The 21,034-nt window shown below is 44.8% G+C and overlaps 1 protein-coding gene across 1 annotated transcript in view; it reads left to right on the forward strand.

Moving 5' to 3' along the window:
* Positions 1-519: 519 nt before the first annotated feature.
* The window catches only part of CDH4 (cadherin 4), an 824,561-nt gene continuing 804,046 nt past the window's right edge, over positions 520-21,034 (forward strand). The window contains exon 1 of the mRNA XM_089661506.1: positions 520-818. Coding sequence (XP_089517632.1) covers positions 753-818 — 66 coding nt within the window. The 5' untranslated portion in view covers positions 520-752. The remainder of the gene's footprint in view (positions 819-21,034) is intronic.

The raw sequence follows: 21,034 nt of genomic DNA on the forward strand, positions 1-21,034 counted from the left end.
AAAAAGGTACCAGGGGCATCTCATGGGGCCCTCTACTGACCCCGGGCCCTCGGGCAGTGCCCGAGTTTCCAAATGGTCAGTCCGCCCCTGGCTTCCAAGCATCCTGACCCCACCAGGCAGGGCTGACACCTGGATATGTGTGCTGGAGAGGATCAGCCATGAAATGAAGACTAATGATGGCTGTCTCCTGTCCCCCTCCTCCATGCACCTTACCCCCCCCCCGATGTATAACTGCCCCCCTTCCCCCGTCCCGTCCCCCGTCCGGGCTCATCACACATCGCTTCGTCCTCCGCAAGCTGGCAGGCTGCAGCGCTCACAACCACCAGCGAGGGCGCTCTGGAGACACACGCCGAGCACTGGGCGATCATTCATCCCCCCTCCGTCGGCGCGGTGGGCGTGGCTTTCCCCCCCTCCGCCGTTCGTGGGCTCGGCTTGGCTGTCAGTCAGCGAACCCTGTGGGGGCGTGTCGGTGGCGGCAGGGTGGGCGTGCCGGAGGTGCCAGTCAGCGTGTTGAGTAGGCGGGCCCGTCCTGCGCTCAGCTGGTGCAGCCCGTTCACCTGCAGCTCAGAGCGTGGGAGAGACGGGGCGGCAAGCGGCAGCGCCCGGGGGCAGCGGAGCCTCACACCGGCACCGGGACACTATTGGAAGGGGAAGGGGGGGAGGGGCACACTGGCCATTTGCAGCACAACCTCTGGGATTTGGACGGTTCTGTTTTTGGCTGCCAGGATCGAGAGTCCCGTCTGGGTGCAAAGATGCCAAAGGGGTCGGGGAGCGCTCTGCTGCTGCTACTGCTGCTGGCCCTGCCCGGGGCACTGGGGGTAAGTGGGCACCTTCCTCCATGTACATACATCGCCTTCCTGTGTCTGCACCCCACCCTGGTACCCCAGCCTTCCCCCTGCATGCTGCTCCGGCTTGGGGAGGGAAGGGTTACCCAGGCATCAGCCCCTAGAATTGAATGTGCAGGAAGGAAGGGGTTAACTGTCATGGCACGCTTGGCACATGGACCTAAAGGGTTAATACAAAGGAGGAAGGGCGGGCAGGGTTGGAAGAGGTTAAGTTGGCATGGGCACAGCGGGCACCCCCCCACCACCACCACCACCATGGCGCCCCCCTGGTCCAGTCCGGTGGATGGCTCATCTCTATCACTGGAGGTAGAAGTTCAGCGCAGGGCACATGGAAGGCGGAGGGGGGGGGGAGAGGGAAGGGGGGGAAGGGTGCACACACCAATCACATCTGCAGAACTGGGCAAGCAGTCCCGTGTGAAGGGAGCCGCCACTAACCTGTGGCTGATGGGCACATTACAGCCCCGGTGCCAAGGCGCCCACTGCTAGCGAACACCAGACCCCGCCGGTTTGGCACATCCCGAGCCTCGTTGTGTGTGGGTAGCAGCGATAGACTCGGCACAGCTCTCCCCCCGTCATCTCCCAGCCAGACAGAGGAAGGTACAAAGTCATCCGCAAAGCCTGCTTTCTGCCTAAACGCTCCGCAGCCCATTATATATTCAGAGCTAAATAAGACCCTTCACAGGAAAGGAAAAAAAACCCCTGTTAACCCCCCGTTCACCGTCCATTCCGCACAGGGCTTCGTAAGTGGAGGAGAAGTCAGTGCGCTGCGGTGAGCTTCCAGGGAAGGAAGTCTCCCAGCTTGGATGCTCCAGCATTCCAGGTTATGAATGGAAAGCCGCCGGCTAGCAGTGTGCAGGAGTTAATGGCTCGGCCAGCTGCTCGGAAGCTCCCCCCGTCTAGGACAATGAGAGCGAATGGCAGCGGCGGAATGTAGTAAAGATCTTCTGCCTTTTCAATAGACTGAATGCAGAGAAGCTCCGGCTAGGAATCCTCTGCGGATTCCTCAGCTGCTGGATGGGGCGAGACGACGATAAAGATACAACGGCACAAAACATTTCCGCGCTTCACAAAGTGTCACCAAGGCGGCAGGGACTCCCTCTACGGCACACTCGCCTTGCCAGGAATGGAACACTTTGCTACGCCGGGCTCTTAAAACGTGTTCTCTCACCCGAGCACAACGTGGGGGGGGGGGGGAGAGAAAATGTTATAGACTGATAACTGGGCATTGTGCATCAGTCATCAGACAGACCGCTCTTTATTGGAATTCTGCATTCTACTCTTAATTCCTATTTGTGAAAATCCCTTCTCTCCCCGACTTCTCTGGTTTACTGATTTGAGTCGGCTGAGTCCCCAATAGAGCCATCTACAGACATCTGTATGCTGGCTGGCCATACACTATAACATTTTCTGCCCAATTTCCGCCCAATTTCCTTTAGATTTACCTTCAGTTATGTAGTGCAAGGGCCCGCCTACTTGGATACAATTGAAAGTGTTGTTCAGGTTTGACCTCATATTATATGGTTTTTGGTAAATCTAAAGCAAAATTCTCAAGAAAATTGCATAATGTGTGGCCAGCCAAGGTCTGATTTATCCAGAAGAATATTTTCGAGCTGCATCCATCAAACCTTGGTAGGTGTGCTCATCACCAGGACATCCCAGGTGAGCCAGAATTCTGATTAGCCCACCTGTGCTCTTACCTGGAAGTGGGCACCCTTGTCACTTTGAGCCATCCCTCCACACCAGGTCTGAAATCACTCATGTAGGATGACATTTGGAAAAGTTAAAAGATACAAACGGCTTACATTACCTACAGATAGTGTTTTTATTTTAATAAATTAGCACAGGTGTAATATAGCCCATATGTTGACCTGTCAAAGCAGCAATTCTCAGCCAGGGTTCTATGGAACCTTATAAGTCCTCTTGGATTTGCCAGGAGTTCATTTAGCTGTGGCTGTTTGACCTCCCATCTGATGATGGTACCAGCTCTACTGCCACTTGGCAGAGTCAGCACCACAACACCAATGGTCTTCTGAGCTGTTGGTGCGGGTGGCAGTCTGACCAGCGCTGTCAGGGGTGTGAGGGTGAAAGTCTGACCAGCACTGTCAGGGGTGGTAAGGGTGGCAGTCTGACCAGCACTGTCAGGGGTGGTGAGGGTGGCAATCTGACCAGCACTGTCAGGGGTGGTAAGAGTGGCAGTCTGACTAGCACTGTCAGGGGTGGTGAGGGTGAAAGTCTGACCAGCACTATCAAGGTTGGTAAGGGTGGCAGTGTGACCAGCACTATCAGGGGTGGTAAGGGTGGCAGTCTGGCCAGCACTGTTAGGGGTGGTAAGGGTGGCAGTCTGACCAGCACTGTCAGGGGTGGTGAGGGTGGCAGTCTGACCAGCACTGTCAGGTGTGGTAAGGGTGAAAGTCTGACTAGCACTCTCAGGGGTGGTAAGGGTGACGGTCTGACCAGCACTGTCAGGGGTGGTAAGGGTGGCAGTCAGGGGCGGACTGACAACTCATGGGGCCCCCCCGGGCAATAGGGGATCATGGGGCCCCTGTGTCCTTGCCCAAACTCAAAAAAGCCTATGAAAAAGGTACGAGGGGCATCTCATGGGGCCCCCTACTGACCCGAGTTTCCAAATGGTCAGTCCGCCCCTGGTGGCAGTCTGACCAGCACTGTCAGGGGTGGTAAGGGTGGCAGTTTGACCAGCACTGTCAGGGGTGGTAAGGGTGGCAGTCTGACCACCACTGTCAGGGGTACCATCAATGCACTTTCCCAATAACCCCAGATCATTTATTATAGCAGGGTTCCCCTGAAAATTATATCGAGGTGAAAAGATTGAGAAAGACTCTTTCAAAGTATAACTTGACTACCTAATGAAATAAATGGTACACACATGTCTCAGACAAGAGCTGTCTGATTTTGTCTCATTTCTAGGACAGTTTCTTTGGGTTTTAATGATCACAAAAAAAAGAAAAAAAACAACAAATCTGAGTTAAAAATTGCATCCGCCGCATCATAAATATTCATCTGATTGTCCTATGTGAATTAAGCTGTGAGTGGTTCCTCATTTACCGTCTGTGTTCCATTTGCAGTAAACGGTCTGTTGCCCCTGTTAGGCGTAAGAAAGTCGGGTGGCTTCACAGTGACAGTTTTATCGTTGAAAGTCTTTGGCTTCCTCCAGACAAATGTTACAATGGCGTGTATAAGTAATATAAATATATGCAGGCATTTTCAAGTATTAATATTGTACATTATAATAATGGCTGCATATGCGTCAAAAAAAGTAAAGCAGATGTCTACGTTCCAAATACAGTCGACCAATATGAAGCATTTGTCTCCCTTACTGCGTTCGTCTCAATGTTGGTGCTTGCCTGGTTCATGAAATGTCAGTTCTGAGGCTTTCAGCTGAATAATACATTGTTGTTATTTTTCAGCTTCCGTAGTGTCATCAGCTCTATGCACCCCAGAGATGCTTGTTAAAGTAGTTTTGTCTGAAGAAAAGGGTAGATCTTTCTGAGGAGGTCTTTGGTGCAACTGTAGAAGGTATTTGTGGGGAAGTGCCTGATGTGATAGCTAGGGCTACATCAAGTTCTGTGCTGTCACTGCTTAACAGGCTTTGTGCAGCAAAGAACATCGTGTATCTTTGACCCTTTGACAGATCCGCTTCAAAACCTGACTGCTAAAATCACAAAGGAGAAGTCTGGGTACACGCTCTTACTGAATCCGCGCTCCTCAAAATCGTACATTATTTTTAGATTTAGAAAAATAGCGGTTTGCTCGCAGCCAGAGGCAGAATCATTTAGGCTGAAGGAATCACGTCGTCAATGTAGTTTGATATTTTAATGCCTTGCTGTCTTTTATGATTTCCACTAGTACTTATGGCAGGTCCTGAGGCCCAGGAATTGGCAACCAGATACCTCTCTAGCTGTGGAGAAAATCCCAGAATGCACTGCCAGCCAGGTGACCTGTCGTTCTCCTCTAAGGTGCTAGATTGTCCCTGGTTGATGAAGAACGCTGGAACTTGTCATTCCTCAACAACTGCAATTGTTAGTTCCTCAACAATTGGAATTAAATTGGTTTCTCAGCTCTGCCATAAACTTTCTTAGACTGTTACATAGAAATCTTATTTTCTGGCAAAAGAATAAGTTGTCTGTTCAGTTTGTCACTCATGTTGTGGAACAAGTAAAAAAAAAAGTAGACCTTCGTATTGTGAAGTCCATTGTGGCATCTGGTCCCTTTGAATGATTTCACAGTTCTTGCACTTGAATGTTTTTAGCCGTTGACCAACTATCTACTTCTAGCAGTTCTATGATGTGCTGCAAACAGTTGGCATTATATGGAATAGTAATGTAGAAATGCAGAAAGGTTTTTTTGAGTAAGTAATATACAACATTCAGCTATAGCCTTCTGCTTTCCTGCACTTAGCAGCAACGACGAGATGTACTTTTCATGAGGCGATGGAGATGCTTAATAAATTAAGTACACTTATCTCTGCTTGCTCTTCATTATAGGGCTGTGCTGTATGATATTGCCTTTTTGTCAGTTTAATTCTTAGTTTTACCCTCCCTCTAGTTCATTATACAATTTACAGCACTGGACAGCTCCGCTTCATTATATTGGTGGGTGCACATCTCTGTGTGTTTCTCAGTCCCTTTCCTTCTTCCAATCCTGTCTGTCTCTGTCTGCCTTTCTACTTGAATATGTCCCTGCATAAAAAATGCCAGACATTTTCCAGGAGCCAGCCAGAGCTTAACATCTTTTTAGCTTTTCATGAGATGTCATTCATAGCACATATGTGAATGTTCCCCGTCTCTGTAAAAGTGCCTGATGTCTTCTAGAGTGGACTGACTGGCTCCTGAGGTCTGCATTAATATGGTAAAAACTGGACTTATACCAGGTAGCCTCTGTGGCCAAAAAAGTAAAGCTGGCGCCTTGCCTTGATGAGCCTTATCCTGTTGTCAATTGAAGACATGGTTTGTTGGTTCCTTAGGGGTGTCTGCTAGCTCCTATATAGAACCTCTTCTCTGGCTGTTTTATCTTTGTCTGTGTACAAGTTCCACAGCACTGAAACCAAGAACAGCAAGGATTTATCTGCCTGTCATTAAAGGATCAGAAACTGCTTCCCCCAAATGGGAGAGTTACCTTAATGCCGGATCAACTTTTAATTTATATAAAATTATTACACTTGATGGTTATATGTGTTTCAGAGTATTGGTGGCTGGCTCAGAAGGTCTGCATTATGATAGATAGATAGATAGATAGATAGATAGATAGATAGATAGATAGATAGATATGGGAGAGATAGATAGATATGGGAGAGATAGATAGATAGATATGGGAGAGATAGATAGATAGATAGATAGATAAATAGAGAGATTTGTTAACTTTAGTCCACTTCAGAAGAACCAAGGACTAGTGATAATGTGTGAAGTGCAGCAGCCGACAAGTCAGACTGCTGTTTACTGAGATTTGGTTGTGATGAGGCACTGCACATTGATTGGGTGTGATGAGGCACTGCACATTGATTGGGTGTGATGAGGCACTGCACATTGATTGGGTGTGATGAAGCACTGCACATCGATTGGGTGTGATGAAGCACTACACTTTGCCATATTATATAAGCCAATATGTTTAAAACCTTTCGGATACTGGATGATCACCAGTGTTATGCATATGTATACTGCAGGGGTCTCCAAACTTTTGAAACAAAGGGCCAGTTTACTGCCCTTCAAACTTTAGGGGGGCTGTATTGTGGCCAATGAGAGTAGAAAATGCCCTGGCATCAGTGGGAGTAAACAATACCCTAGGCTTGGTGGTCTGAGGGAGGAACAGTGCCCCATCGTTGGTGTCAGTGGGAGGAATAGTGCCCTGTCACTAGTGTCAATGAGAGGAACAGTGCCACGTCGCTAGTGTCAGTGGGAGGAACAGTGCCCCGTCGCTAGTGTCAGTGGGAGGAACAGTGCCCCGTTGCTAGTGTCCCCATCATTGGGGTCAGTGGGAGGGACAATGCCCCATTGTTGGGGTCAGTGGGAGGAACAGTGTCCCGTCATTGCTGTCAATGGGAGGAATAGAGCCCCATCATTGGTGTCAGTGGGAGGAATAGAGCCCCATCATTGGTGTCAGTGGGAGGAATAGTGCCCCATCATTGGTGTCAGTGGGAGGAATAGAGCCCCATCATTGGTGTCAGTGGGAGGAATAGTGCCCCATCATTGGTATCAGTGGGAGGAATAGTGCCTCATCATTGGTGTCAGTGGGAGGAATAGTGCCCCATCATTGGTGTCAGTGGGAAGAATAGCGCCCCATTGTTGGTGTCAATGGAAGGAATAGTATTTTGTATCAGTGATAGGATAAGTGCCCCAAGGGCTGGATCAAAGCAAGCAAAGGGCCACATCCGACTCGCGGGCCACAGTTTGGAGACCCTAGATAAAGATATAGATTCTAAACCACATATAATTACTTGTACTGCATCCCTATATACATTGTATCTTCAGTGTAACGGTATACATTGCAGATAGACCAGGTATGGATGAGAGATTTTGGATTGTGAAAGATCAGCTTTCATTCATTTCCTTCAGAAGGCCTCCCCCCCCAATCTTGCATGAATTGCATTGAAAGATTTATCACTTTTCTTCAGTAAACAGAATCATCAAAGTGAAGTATTTCAAAGTCTGTGAAGAACTCTGCTCTTGACCCCTCGGCCAATTATCTCGTGCAGTACGCAAATTGCCTTAACTACTTCAGGACCACCTTTTTTTTTCTTCTCATAAATCCTGATTTTGTTTTCCTTTTGAATATGTTTGTTTTGCACCAAATAACTTTTTGCCTTTGTAACATATTATGGTTCTTGTTCTTGGGAGTGAGAGGACTTTAATCTGGTAGTCGGTTTGAATGCTTTTATTTTAATTTCACGAAGTTCAACTAGGGAGAAAAATTAAAATTGGAAATAAAATATTGCTATTTTTAATAAATTAGTGCAAATCCAGATATTGAACTTAAAATATAAACATTAAAGTCTTCCTCCTACAAGGATGCAATGTTTACACAAGAAGTGTAATAGCAAAGTTAGAAAAGCCTTGTTTCCTTTCACTGGTACATTGTGAAGCAGAGCACAGAAAAATCCATGTATGTAAAGAGGTGGATTTAATGAAGGCAAATAGACTGTGCACCAGGGGCGGACTGACCATTTGGAAACTCGGGCACTGTCCGAGGGCCCGGGGTCAGTAGGGGGCCCTATGAGATGCCCCTGGTACCTTTTTCATAGGCTTTTTTTAGTTTGGGCAAGGACACAGGGGCCCCATGATCCCCTATTGCCCGGGGGCCCCATGAGTTGTCAGTCTGCCCCTGCTGTGCACTTTGCAAGTTCATTTTCCACAGAGCTTAGTGAATGTGATAAAGCTCTGCTGATCTCCATCATCCAATCATGTGGAAGCAAAAATCCTTTTTTTTTATTGTCCTTGCACCTGGTTGGATATTCTTTACAAAGTGAAGCTTTGCCACATGACATTTACTAAGGAAAATAAGTGCAGCTGAACTTGCAAAGTACACAGTCTATTTGCCTTTAGTACATGTTATTGTAGCACCCAGATGAGAACGAGTTGGGTTTGTGTAGAGGGGGCTTGGCTTAGTGGGGCTGGTTTTACAGTTTTGAAGTTTCAAAAATATTGAATGGCATTGCATAAGCTTTCAAGAGCATTTGATGTTCATGTTGTCAGCATAAATATCATCCAGAGCATTCAATGTGTTTTTTGAGACCTGGGGGTTTAATGGGTTTGGAAGGGAGTTTGACCTTTTACATTTTATTTATGTGTTTATTTACTTTTGAATGATATTTTATCAATTTTTTTCGTCATGCCTTGACCTGAATCAATTCTTCGTGCAAGCAACTCTTATTACAGGGATCTGTTGTATGGAGTGACAAGGCACAGGTGGATCATCTTCACTCTGCTCCAAGATGGCTATTGGTGCCTTCAGGAAATCCTGATGACATCCCTGTGAGTTCTTGTGTAATCACAACAAGGAATCATTGAGCCATAGAGCTCTGTATCTAGACCCAGAGCCTAGAAGCTGATCTGTTTAGCTGCCAAGTCAGTCACATTATCCTGGTTGTGTGACAGCCGTTGATTCCAGCACCCCAGCATGCCACACCAGCCTCTAGCCAGCTCTAGAGATGACAGTCTATTCTGTTGGCTTTTTGTGTGAAGTGATTCATTCAGAGAAGCCTCTGATAGGTTAGTTTAGTCACATACGGCTACTTTCATACTGCACCACGGAAAAAACGCCTATGTGTTCTCAAAATCAAAATAATGACTCAGTACCGCACCCAAAACACTACATGGGTGTGTTTTTGATACATTTTTGATGCGTTTTCCATTGATTTAAACGGAAAGGTGCATTTTTGGTTTATTTTTTATAACGGACCAAACCTGTACCAAAAATGCAGCAAGCAGGACCCCAACAGATCAGTGTGACGAGTTCCATAGGAATATATAGTCACGGTTTTTCTTCTGCTTTTTTTAACACAGTAGTGGAAGAAAAAGGATCATTGTGTGAAAGCCACCTAACGTCTTTTTAGTTATTACAAAGTGTTTGTTTCCCTTTGTATAAATTTACAGCATAATTGGTGCGAAATGGGTAGAGGCTTCTCACTTAAAATATTGTTTTTTTTCCACTTTGCAAAGTCATTTATATAGAACTAGATGGAACTTTTTGTTCACTTTGAATGCCTAATGTGCAAAGGGAATTAAACATAAATATGTATTCTAGATAACATTCAATTAGTTGAATAAAGTTAAAGCAGCATTTACTAAGTTCAGTGAACATTCACCTTGCTAAGTGAGCAGTCTCTATTCCTTTTGTAAATCAATGCCATCATGTAGCCTTTTACAGAGTGGAAAGAACAGAAGCAATTAGAGTTTGACATTTTTTTTTTATTGTACAAACATATATACAAACTCCAAGGTCATTTAAAGTGACTTTGTCGCTGGAAAAAAAATCATAAAAAGTTACCAGCATAAGATGACTCATTAGCTACTGTACCCCCTTAGCATCCAACACTTTCACAAGTGTCCAGTGCACCCCATGAAAATTTCAGATCTTTAGGAATCCCTGCAATTCATTAATAGGTGAGTGGGGAAAAATGCCCCTAATATTTGGTGGTCAGACTGCAACCATTACAGATAAAAAGATCATTGCTGTCATGCCGCTGCCTCTTCCAAGTGGCGTTGGCCCTAGAACTATACAGGCACCATCAAAAGGGAGGTCAGTCAGCCATAGTTCAAGGGACCCCTACCAACCTCTAGAGAAGCCATATGGTTCCATAGCTGAAAATGGCTGGTGTAAAGGTTTCCTTCTTCAAGGAGCATTTTTTTTTAGAATTGACACAAATTCACTTAAAAATAATTTTTTTTGGTCCTGGGAGAAAAAGGCACTTTAACCCCTTTACCCAGGTGAATGTCATATGACGTTCTTTCAGTAGTTATATGCCTGCAGACATCATCCCGGTATTCATACTGACAGCAGCTGATGCCCTGTAAAGTAGAAGTGATCCCCTCCTCTCCTGCCTTTCCTGGGCACTCTTGTCTGATCAGGGAGTCCAAGACCGTTCTGACCAGCATTATGGGCTGCAATACTCAGGGAAAGAGGAAATTTATTTAAGGTACTTATATAGAGCCATCAATTTACATATATATAATACATTCACATCAGTCCCTAACCCTCAAGGGGGGTACAATCTAAGGTCCCTAACCCTCAAGGGGTGTACAATCTAAAGTCCCTAACTCACATTCATACATACACATACTAGGGCCAATTTAGACAGGAGCCAATTAACCTACCAGCATGTCTTTGGAGTGTGGGAGGAAACCAGAGTACCCGGAGGAAATCCACGCAGGCACAGGGAGAACATGCAAACTCCAGGCTGGAGGTGCTGTGGCTGGGATTCGAACCAACGACATTAGTACTGCCAGGCGGAAGTGCTAACCATTTAGCCACTGTGCTTGTGTTGTTCCTCCCTTTTTGTGACCACAGAGACCAAAAGCGATGAAGATTTTGTCACTTCTAGTTTTAGTTCTTGGCCAGTGGCCAGTGAAGGAGCTGATCAGACCAATATGTGTCTGATCGGCTGCATTGGAGCACAGAGGAGTCATCTGGGGTCTAATAGACAGCAGATCTCTCCATAAAGAGGACCTGTCATGGCCCATGCTATCACAAAGAATGTTGTTCATCCCTTGTGATAACAAAGTTGATCAAAGAAAAAAAATTAAAGGGACAATGTAAACAAAACGTTTTAAATTAAATAAATTATAGTAATAATTTTAAAAATGTAAAGCGCCTCTGATCCCACCCTGCGTGCATATGTAAACGGTCCGGTGTGCATATGTAAACGGTCCTGTTTGCATATGTAAACGGTCCTGCGTGCATATGTAAACGGTCCTGCGTGCATATGTAAACGGTCCGGCGTGCATATGTAAACGGTCCTGTGTGCATATGTAAACGGTCCTGCGTGCATATGTAAACGGTCCTGCGTGCATATGTAAACGGTCCAGTGTGCATATGTAAACGGTCCGGTGTGCATATGTAAACGGTCCTGTGTGCATATGTAAACGGTCCGGTGTGCATATGTAAACGGTCCTGTGTGCATATGTAAACGGTCCTGTGTGCATATGTAAACGGTCCTGTGTGCATATGTAAACGGTCCTGCGTGCATATGTAAACGGTCCGGCGTGCATATGTAAACGGTCCTGTGTGCATATGTAAACGGTCCTGCGTGCATATGTAAACGGTCCTGCGTGCATATGTAAACGGTCCGGTGTGCATATGTAAACGGTCCGGTGTGCATATGTAAACGGTCCTGTGTGCATATGTAAACGGTCCGGTGTGCATATGTAAACGGTCCTGTGTGCATATGTAAACGGTCCTGTGTGCATATGTAAACGGTCCTGCGTGCATATGTAAACGGTCCGGCGTGCATATGTAAACGGTCCTGTGTGCATATGTAAACGGTCCTGCGTGCATATGTAAACGGTCCGGCGTGCATATGTAAACGGTCCTGTGTGCATATGTAAACGGTCCTGTGTGCATATGTAAACGGTCCTGCGTGCATATGTAAACGGTCCTGTGTGCATATGTAAACGGTCCTGCGTGCATATGTAAACGGTCCGGTGTGCATATGTAAACGGTCCGGTGTGCATATGTAAACGGTCCTGCGTGCATATGTAAACGGTCCGGTGTGCATATGTAAACGGTCCTGTGTGCATATGTAAACGGTCCTGTGTGCATATGTAAACGGTCCTGCGTGCATATGTAAACGGTTCGGTGTGCATATGTAAACGGTCCTGCGTGCATATGTAAACGGTCCTGTGTGCATATGTAAATGGTCCTGTGTGCATATGTAAACGGTTCGGTGTGCATATGTAAATGGTCCGGTGTGCATATGTAGATGGCCCTACCTGCATATGTAAACGGTGATCGTGCCACACATGTGAAATATCATCACAAATGTCAGAGTGAGCTTAATAGTTTTAGCTCCAGACCTCCTGTGTAACTCTAAACTGGTAACCTGTTTAAGGCGTCACCTATGGAGATTCTTATGTACTGTAGTTTGGTGTTGTTCTACGGGTGTACGCAATTTTAAAGCATGCCGTGTTACTTGTCTATTTACTCAGCATAACATCATCTTTTAGATTTTACCAAAAATTGGGTATTGTTTGTGTGCACTAAACGTCATTAAAGTGTAATTTTTCCAAAACAATTGCCTTTGAAATACTGCTGCTCAACTATTGTGTGGTATACAAAATTGCAACACCCATCATTTTATTCTTTCTGCTTAAAAATATATAATGTTTGGGGGGTGTTAAGTAACTTTCTAGCACAAAAATGTAGATTTTTACATGTATGTGAAAATTGTCAGAATTGGCCCAGTAATGAGCCGGTTAAAACATAAGTTCACCTTTTAACAAAAAATAATAGATGCACTCTTTTTGCAGGTAATTTTTTGTTTTGGGAGCCTGGAAAGCATTGCACCAGCGATCAGCGGATCATAGGTGTCATGCAGGTCTCCTGCAGACCTGTCAGTGTATTTGTTTGCTCATACCTCATACGGGCAGGCAGACCATGAACTACCAGAGCGCTCAATAGCACCGTGCTAGTTCATTGGGAACTACAAGCTGACAGCCGCAAAGGCAGTTGAAACTTGTAGTGTTCCCATTCACAGAATACTGTGAACGAGTGAGGTAAGTGGGCGGGTGAAGCCCCACATGGCCACGTTTTGAAAAAAAATTGTGATAGCTAGCGGGAGGAGAAGATCCTGGAGGGGGATCGGGGGTGGTCCTGTAACATGTTACGAAAGGTGAATTTATCCTTTAAAAACGAAGGCAGAAAATGAATACAAACTGCACTGGTTTTAGAAACTGAACCCAGGACTCCAGCTATGCAGCATGACACTTCTTACAACTTTGCGTCTGCATTGTGCGCTGTACACCCATCACTGCTCCTTTTTCTTCCTCCTTGACATGGTCCAAAAGTTCTCTAAACTTATTTTTGCAAAACGTCTGTTGTCATGGTAACAGTCGCCATTGCACCCCATGCTTTGGCATCAGGACAGCTGCAGCTATGGATAATTCTTTGTTATTAAATACATGTAATGGAAATGCACAAAGTCTGCCCTTCTGACCAGCTTAGAATCGCAGTATGTTTTGTAATAGCATATGAGGACATTGCCTTTGAAATGCAATATCCCCCCCCCCCTAAATAAGAGAGCGTAGGCTATTACAGCTAATCAGGGTCATTATACTCTTCACTGTCTACAGCTACATTTTCTGTCCCCAAAGGCAGATTGAAAGCTGCTACCAAGGAGATAGACTCAGAACAAATACTTAAGGTCTTCACGAAATTTCATCTAAAATTTGGTGAAATCAGATCTCCAAGGAAAAAGAACCACGGCTTTACCTTCAAATCATCTTCCTTTTATGCAGAGTCTGATTTTTAAGAGCGTCTTCAACAACAGCTCCTGCAATTGTACATTTCCACCTGTATATTACAGTATTTACACCCAGATCACACTGATTATATGTACAGAGCATTAGCGGAGCCGAGGTGTGCGCTTTCCCGCGGAGAGGGGCAGATTTTCCTTTTAGCAATTCCGTAACTCTTAATTATGAGCCTTGCTGAATGATTCAACATGGCAGAAGGTTGCTAGATCTTTGCCGTGGTCTTGTCTCTGATGCTGTGTAAATTGTAACTAAAGGCAAAACTTTTATTTTTTTTAATTGGATAGAGTGGCGAGTGGTCTTTATTGCGCTCTGTGTCCTTTTTATACAGATTCTGTCACTTTAATGGCCATTGGGAATGACAGGGTGAATCCAAAATGAAGAGTTTGTAAGTAGCTTGGGAACTGCTTAGTAAGTTAGTGGCTGGCCCCAGGCTAAGGGGAGAGAAGGGTTAATCCATCCGTTCTCAGTTCCCAGGCTTTTGGGTCTTGATATAAAAAGGGAGAAGGCTGAGTCCCAGGAGAACCTTTTGCCGTCTGGAATTGTCCCTCCAAATGCAGCAACTATAAAAGTTACAGAGTTTAGTGACATGGGGCAAAACACCCCGAGGAACTCTATTCTCTGCACTCATCTCTAAGTTGGAGAACTGCCTTAGGCCAGGTTTACATATGTGCGGCCATGTGGGCTGCGTTTTGCGTGGGCACGAAAGCCCATTCATTTGAATGGACTGCCGTGCCCTGGGACATGCAGGAAAGAAGTCCCTGCACTTTGGAAATCACAGCTTTCACGGGAACCGAGGATCCCAGTACAGTTGTGATTTCCAATGTGGGCAGCCTGCCATTAGAATTAATGGGTCCTGCATTCCCCTGTGCGGGTGGCATTTATGTGGGTCCCACAGCGGCACCACCCGTACAGATGTGAACCAAGCCTTCGATTGCTTCATAACCACAGTCTCTGCCTGATCCCGGGCATTGGTGAGCATGCTGGTACCCCATGTGCACGGACACTCTAGGCCCCACCCACAAATTGCCACCTGAACAGGACTAGAGGAGAGATCTTCCAATAGGGACACATGTTCCTTTGACTTCCTAAAAGGGGACGACACTTTCAAAAGATATCCTCTCACTTCTTGTTTACTCTACTGGACAGAAAGTGAAGGGAAGTCTCCCTAATGAGACGCAGATGGCATATTGGTAACTTCCTGTTATAGGGTGACAACTCGGTGTTCCTGTCTCCCAGTGTGTGTATCTGTGATGTCATCCTGTCACTTAGGCTTCTTGGAGGCTTTGAGTTACTTGCTTTAAAGTGTTACTAAATCCACAAACAGTAAAATCAGTCTGTATATGCAGTAAAGCATGCTTGTTATACTCACTGTGGAGCCTAAGAATGTTTGATCCTGTTTTCTCTGATCTTCCCCATCTTCTCCTGTCCCCAATTCATCTCATGATAGAACAGAGCCTTGGGGGCAAGCTCTTGGGAGGGTGCATGTGATCAGCACAGGGCTAATCAACACTGTCCAGACAGAGGGTCAGGGGTCCTGCAGCCTCATAGGACAGTCAGAGGAGAATGAAAACAAACTCCTCCTATAAGCTTTAACCAGTGCTCTGCTGAACACTGATAGAAGTCACAAGACTGCTGTAACTGCCGATGAGAAAAGGTATTTAGCATTTTATATTTACTACAATAATTGCATTTCCATGTTGTGTGTACTGTGGGAGACCAGATATGGTGAATGCAGGGTCCGGGGTTTAGTGACACTTTGGGTTTTAACATACTGTATATTACTCAAGCATGGCCCTCTGTTTTCACCATCTGGAAACGCACCCTGCGAAGTGCTATGCAGCCATTTCTGGAGTGTATGTAGATAGAGAGTGGCCACAAAGAGGCAGCAGGAGATCACTGGGATGCAACAAAGGATGAAAAAAGGTGAAGGTGCACAGGGATACTTTGTTGTTCTGCTTGACTGATTTATTTCTTCTGGACTTGTTGTATTCATTTTGTTTACAGATATGCAGCACTTTTTCTTTAGGGTAGATTTAGATGTGTGTCTAAATGTATTGTTCCTCTGAGGAGCGATCCATGGTCAGCTCGCTTTTCAGAGACAGTTGACAGATGGTAAGGAAGCGATGTGGCACCTCCTCACTACCAGCCTTAATCCTATTTTTATTTACGAATGCTCTGCAACTGCGTGCAATTGCGGGGTGTTTGTGGCATTTCCCATCTGTTTGAATAAGTCACTTTTGATGGGCTCGCCGCCTTTGATTGTGACATGATGGGCAGTTTTTGCTACTTGCGCAAGCAGAGCATCGTGCCTGTGGAATGCTAACACCCTTGTCCACTGCCATTGACAGCTTAAGTGGGTGGTTGGGGGGTGCTAAAATTGCAGCTCAACTGTCCATTTTTATGTCCCTCCCATCTAAACGAGGCCCCAACTCTATTCATTTAACACTCTATACAAAATGTTAGGTTTTTTGTTACCTGTGCTGCAGAGACATGGTCACCATGACAGGAAATCAGTCCCCTGGGGGCACACAGCAAGAAGAGCAAATATTTCAATAGCATAGAGGGGGTTAAAACTGTTGTCAGGTTTATGTGGCTATGTACGGACTTTCTAAAAGACACCCCAACAGCAATAAAAACCTGACATTAGTTCTAACCCTTCCCCCGCCTCTGTCTTTGTTGTGGTTTTAATTATATCAGAAAACTTTGGGGATGTCATTGAGCAAAATGTTTGCAGCTAAGCCTTCGCATGGCCTGGAATGTGATTCCGAATGTGTGAGGTTCTTCCTGTGCTTGGTTTATCTCATCAATTGTTCTTCTAGGAGATTGTCTGCATGTTCTGATGTATGGATTGGTGTGCCCTCTATTACCTACCAGTAATAATAGAAGCACAAATTCACAACAGAAGGATGTAATAGTTATTTTGGAACATGAAGTCCTTATAAAATCAGAAAGTAAAATCTGTTTCCTTTTTACAGCAAATAAACTGACAGCTGGAAGTAAAAGCCGCCACCAATGCTGCTTTAGATTCCAGAGCCCAGGGAGCGCAGTTATGTACTGTAGATACTGATTGCAGCTTCTGAAGGCCAACTTGGACCTGCCACCTTCAACATGTCCATCGGCCTCACTGACTAACAGTGTATGAAGGGTGGGCCTAATCCGGGTGACCGCCATCTTTCTTGCTTTCAGTTTACTTGATTTAAAGTGAAACTTCACTTTCATTGTGTTATTATGTTACTAAACCCCCATCAGCAACCCCTGTCAGTCTCTTTTCACTGTCCATGACCCAGCAAGATCTTGGCTGTGAGGTCTCATTGGCATCGCAGAGCTGCTTGTCAACATCTTCTAAGATGGGTCCAAGGGCGTAGGATGTATTCTGCCAAAGCTCATGTGCCTGGTGACAGGGTAGTGCACTGTGGCTTTTTAAATTAAAAATATGCAGGGGTTGGACAAAATTATGAAAACACCACGTAAAAGAACAAAATAATTACCTAATATGGTGTTGGACTGCCTTTGGCATCCAAGACGGCCATAATTCTCCTGGGAATTAACAAATATTAGTCTTGGATGTTGGATAATGGAATTTAATACCACTCTCATGCAAACATTGTTCCAGTTTTTGCAGAGATGCCGGAGACAGGAAACAAGCCCAAGCCTTGTTCTCCAAAATTGACCACAGTGGCTCTATGGTATTGAGTTCCAATGACTGCGGATCCCAGGGAAGACTTTGTTTGCATGCTCATCAATTTGACAATACCAGCTGTGTGAACCGGAGCATTATTGTCTTGGTAAATAGCACTGTCTTTGGGAAACAAAGTCTGCACCATGGGGTGTGTATGGTCAGCCAACATTTGTACATAGTCACTATTAGTGACTCTATCTTTCAGTGATGACGGGGCCTCCAGAATGCCAAGATATGGCTGCCCAAACTATGATTGCACCACCACCATGCTTTACCATTGGCACAAGACAGTTCTGGCCACAAGCTTGTTCGCCACACGGTAAAATGTCCGGTGGTTGGGAACAGTGTGAAGCTCAATTCATGGAACCATATTACAGTCTTCCATTGATTGATAGTCCACGATTTATGGGTGTTGAACCAGTCTCTTCTCTTCTGAGCATTAATACCGGTCACTAGTGATTTGGAAATTGCAGTTCGCCTGGTAATGCTTTGCTTATGGAATTCCCTTCGCACAGTTTTTGTGGACACAGGTTTTGGAAGTCTGAGATTGAGCTCTGCAGTCACTTTTGCAGCAGTTGTGTTCTTATTCCGGGTCACAATCCTGCGCAATGTCTTTTTATCCCTTTGATCAGTTGACCATGTGGACCAGGCTTATGCTTATCAGGCGACATTTTCCCAGAAACTGTATATGTCGTCATAACCTTTGATACTGTACCGTACATGACAAATATATTGGCAACTTCAAGCACAGAGGCACCAGCTGAGCACCACCAACAATTTGTACTCTTTGAAGCTCAGAAAGATCTGACATGACTCTGTATTACTAGCAGTGCATGCAGTGAATGAGGAAAGTGATGTTTCCAACCTGTTAGCTAGGTGTCTCATCACACAGCGGAAACAAAAGAATGGTAAATCACTTCCTCTTTCAACACGAAACTTGTCATTACTCTCGCACCTACAAATCCTGTAGTGTTTCCATTTTTTTGTTCAACCCCTGTATATGTGTGTATGTAAAATCACAAACTGTATATAAAAGTGCAGCGCTATAAATGATAAATATGTATTATAATAAAATACGATAAAAAGTTCATCAAATATCAATACGATAAAAATTATAGTTCATAAAGTGATAAACATGTGCCAGTGAGGTCCTGATGGTTCAGATCGGTGATAGTGCTCTCGTGAACAGAAGAAATGAGCACTCACCGAACGCACAGTTTATATATTAAATCCAGGCGTCATCAGATAAGGTCATCAGGGCCAGGTCAGATGTGGAAATAACTCCCTCTTAGGGTGGATGGATCCAAGAGCCTTATGGGATGATCCAGGGATGTCCAGAGCTCCACTTAGGGGATGGATGGGTGCCGATCACAAAGGGTTAACAGGCTCCCTCTCTGGAGGCTGAGGGCTATACTGGGTGTCTGGAAAAATTAGTACTCCACGAAGGAGTCAAGATGAAACATGCCCATAGTGTAGTATGTTAAATAGAAACTCTTTATTAGTGGTAAACAGATGCATCCATATCAAAGTATAAGCTGAAACCGGACTAACCGTCCACAAGATTAGGTGGCCGCCAGAGCTCCACGATGCTCCGACGGCGTGACGTCACGGCGTAATTGACTCCTCCTTATGCGTTTCGTGCACGAGCACATCTTTTTTTTTTTTTTGGCAGTCCCCTCTGAAGACGTACTCGTGCACGAAACGCGTAAGGAGGAGCCAATTACACCATTACTACTGTGTGTTCAGTGAGTGCGCATTTCTTCTGTTCACAAGAGCACTATCACCGATCTGAACCATCAGGACCTCACTGGCACATGTTTATCACTTTATGAACTATAATTTTTATCGTATTGATATTTGATGAACTTTTTATCGTATTTTATTATAATACATATTTATCATTTATAATGCTGCACTTTTATATACAGTTTGTGTCTTTTAAAGGGTTTTATTTTGGTTACCTTAGTGTACAGCTGCTGATATGCTATACTTGTTGTGCGCTCACATACATTCCATATTTCTTGTATGTAAAATCAGTTTCAGCACTATGGAGAGCTCCAGATAGCAAGTTTTCCAGCCAGGTTAAAACCTATTTTGACAGCTTACAGTAAATGTGACATGTGAAGTCCAACTCCAGGATATTGGAAACCTCTAACTAACCTGTCCAAATGCCCATTTTAATGGAAGCCACGGTCACATGATGACCCTTCTCTCCTGTTTAATTCCTGGAGTTCAGGTATCCACATCACTGTCTGCTTGATGTGCAGACCTCCTATTGGTAGAGGCAGTGGCCAGGTTTTCTCTCATAGGCTCCAGGGCAGGAGAACTCATGGGGGCGGTGAGGGGACCAATACCTAAGAAGATAACAAGAAGGGGAAAATGCCTGGTCCCCAGGGTAGGATATTAGCTTGGCTCATAGAGGAAAATGTGACTTTGATCTATTACACTGCGGGATGACTTAGGAAGAGGTGTTTGGAAGAGCGGCACATCACCCCTGACACATTGGCCAGTAAACCCCTTATAAACAGACCTCTGAGCCTGGGTTCACATATATGCAGTGCGGTATAACACATCTGATTTGCACAGGAACACCACTGCATTCCTGTGCAAATCACATGCAATTTGTGTGCGGTGCGATCGCAGCCGTACATTTTGTATGGTTCTAATTGCACCACACCAAGAACATGCAGGACCCTTTTTTTGGTCCGCACTAGAATCGGATCGCATGGGTATTCACCCGTATGTGATCTTGTTCTGCACATCGCACCGCGTTTTGCGGACCGCTTTTGGGGTGTTGTTAACATACACACCCGCAGTGGTTCGCATGAATGGGGTGTGATTCTGATGCGGAATTCGCACTGAAAACGCTGCGAATTCTGCACCACATCAGTGTGAACCCGGGCTTAGTGGTGGGATCACACAACTCCACAAACAGTATTTGTTTAAAACATTATCCTGTAACATGACTTTTATGCCATTTAAGAAGTAACTGTAAACCTTTGAAAAAAACGATTACCACCTATGGCTTCTAACCACTATGTAGATCTGCAGATATTTATATTTTATAGTGGTTGTATTGTAAAGGCAGAAGGTTTTTCTTTTTTTTTCTTTTACCTTAATGCATTTTTGTGTTTAACCTTCCTAGCGGTCTGATTATGTCAGTATTTTTGTGCTCAAAGCGGTACATTTTTTTGCATGGAAATATGTATTTTTTTTATTGTAGGCCTGTAATTTTTAGGAATAACTCACTGAAATCTGTCCGAACAAGAGTCTAGTAAACATCCTGGGTATGATAAAACTTGAAATCATAAATTATAATATAATAAATAATAATAAAAAATAATAATATAATAATAATAAATTTAATTCAATAATATAATCAAACCAAAAACACTGAAATGTGAAATATAGCGCCAAGTTCGCACATCACTGAGCAAAGTTGCAGAATCGTTTTCAGTGTCTGATGAGGAATTTCCCCCACGAATCATTATCACTCAATTCTGCAAGTGGTTCTGATTTACTATCGCTGT

The sequence above is a fragment of the Staurois parvus genome, unplaced genomic scaffold, assembly GCF_062004578.1.
Source record: "Staurois parvus isolate SC_StPar_1 unplaced genomic scaffold, SC_StPar_1.0 ptg001349l, whole genome shotgun sequence".
Classification (NCBI taxonomy): domain Eukaryota; kingdom Metazoa; phylum Chordata; class Amphibia; order Anura; family Ranidae; genus Staurois; species Staurois parvus.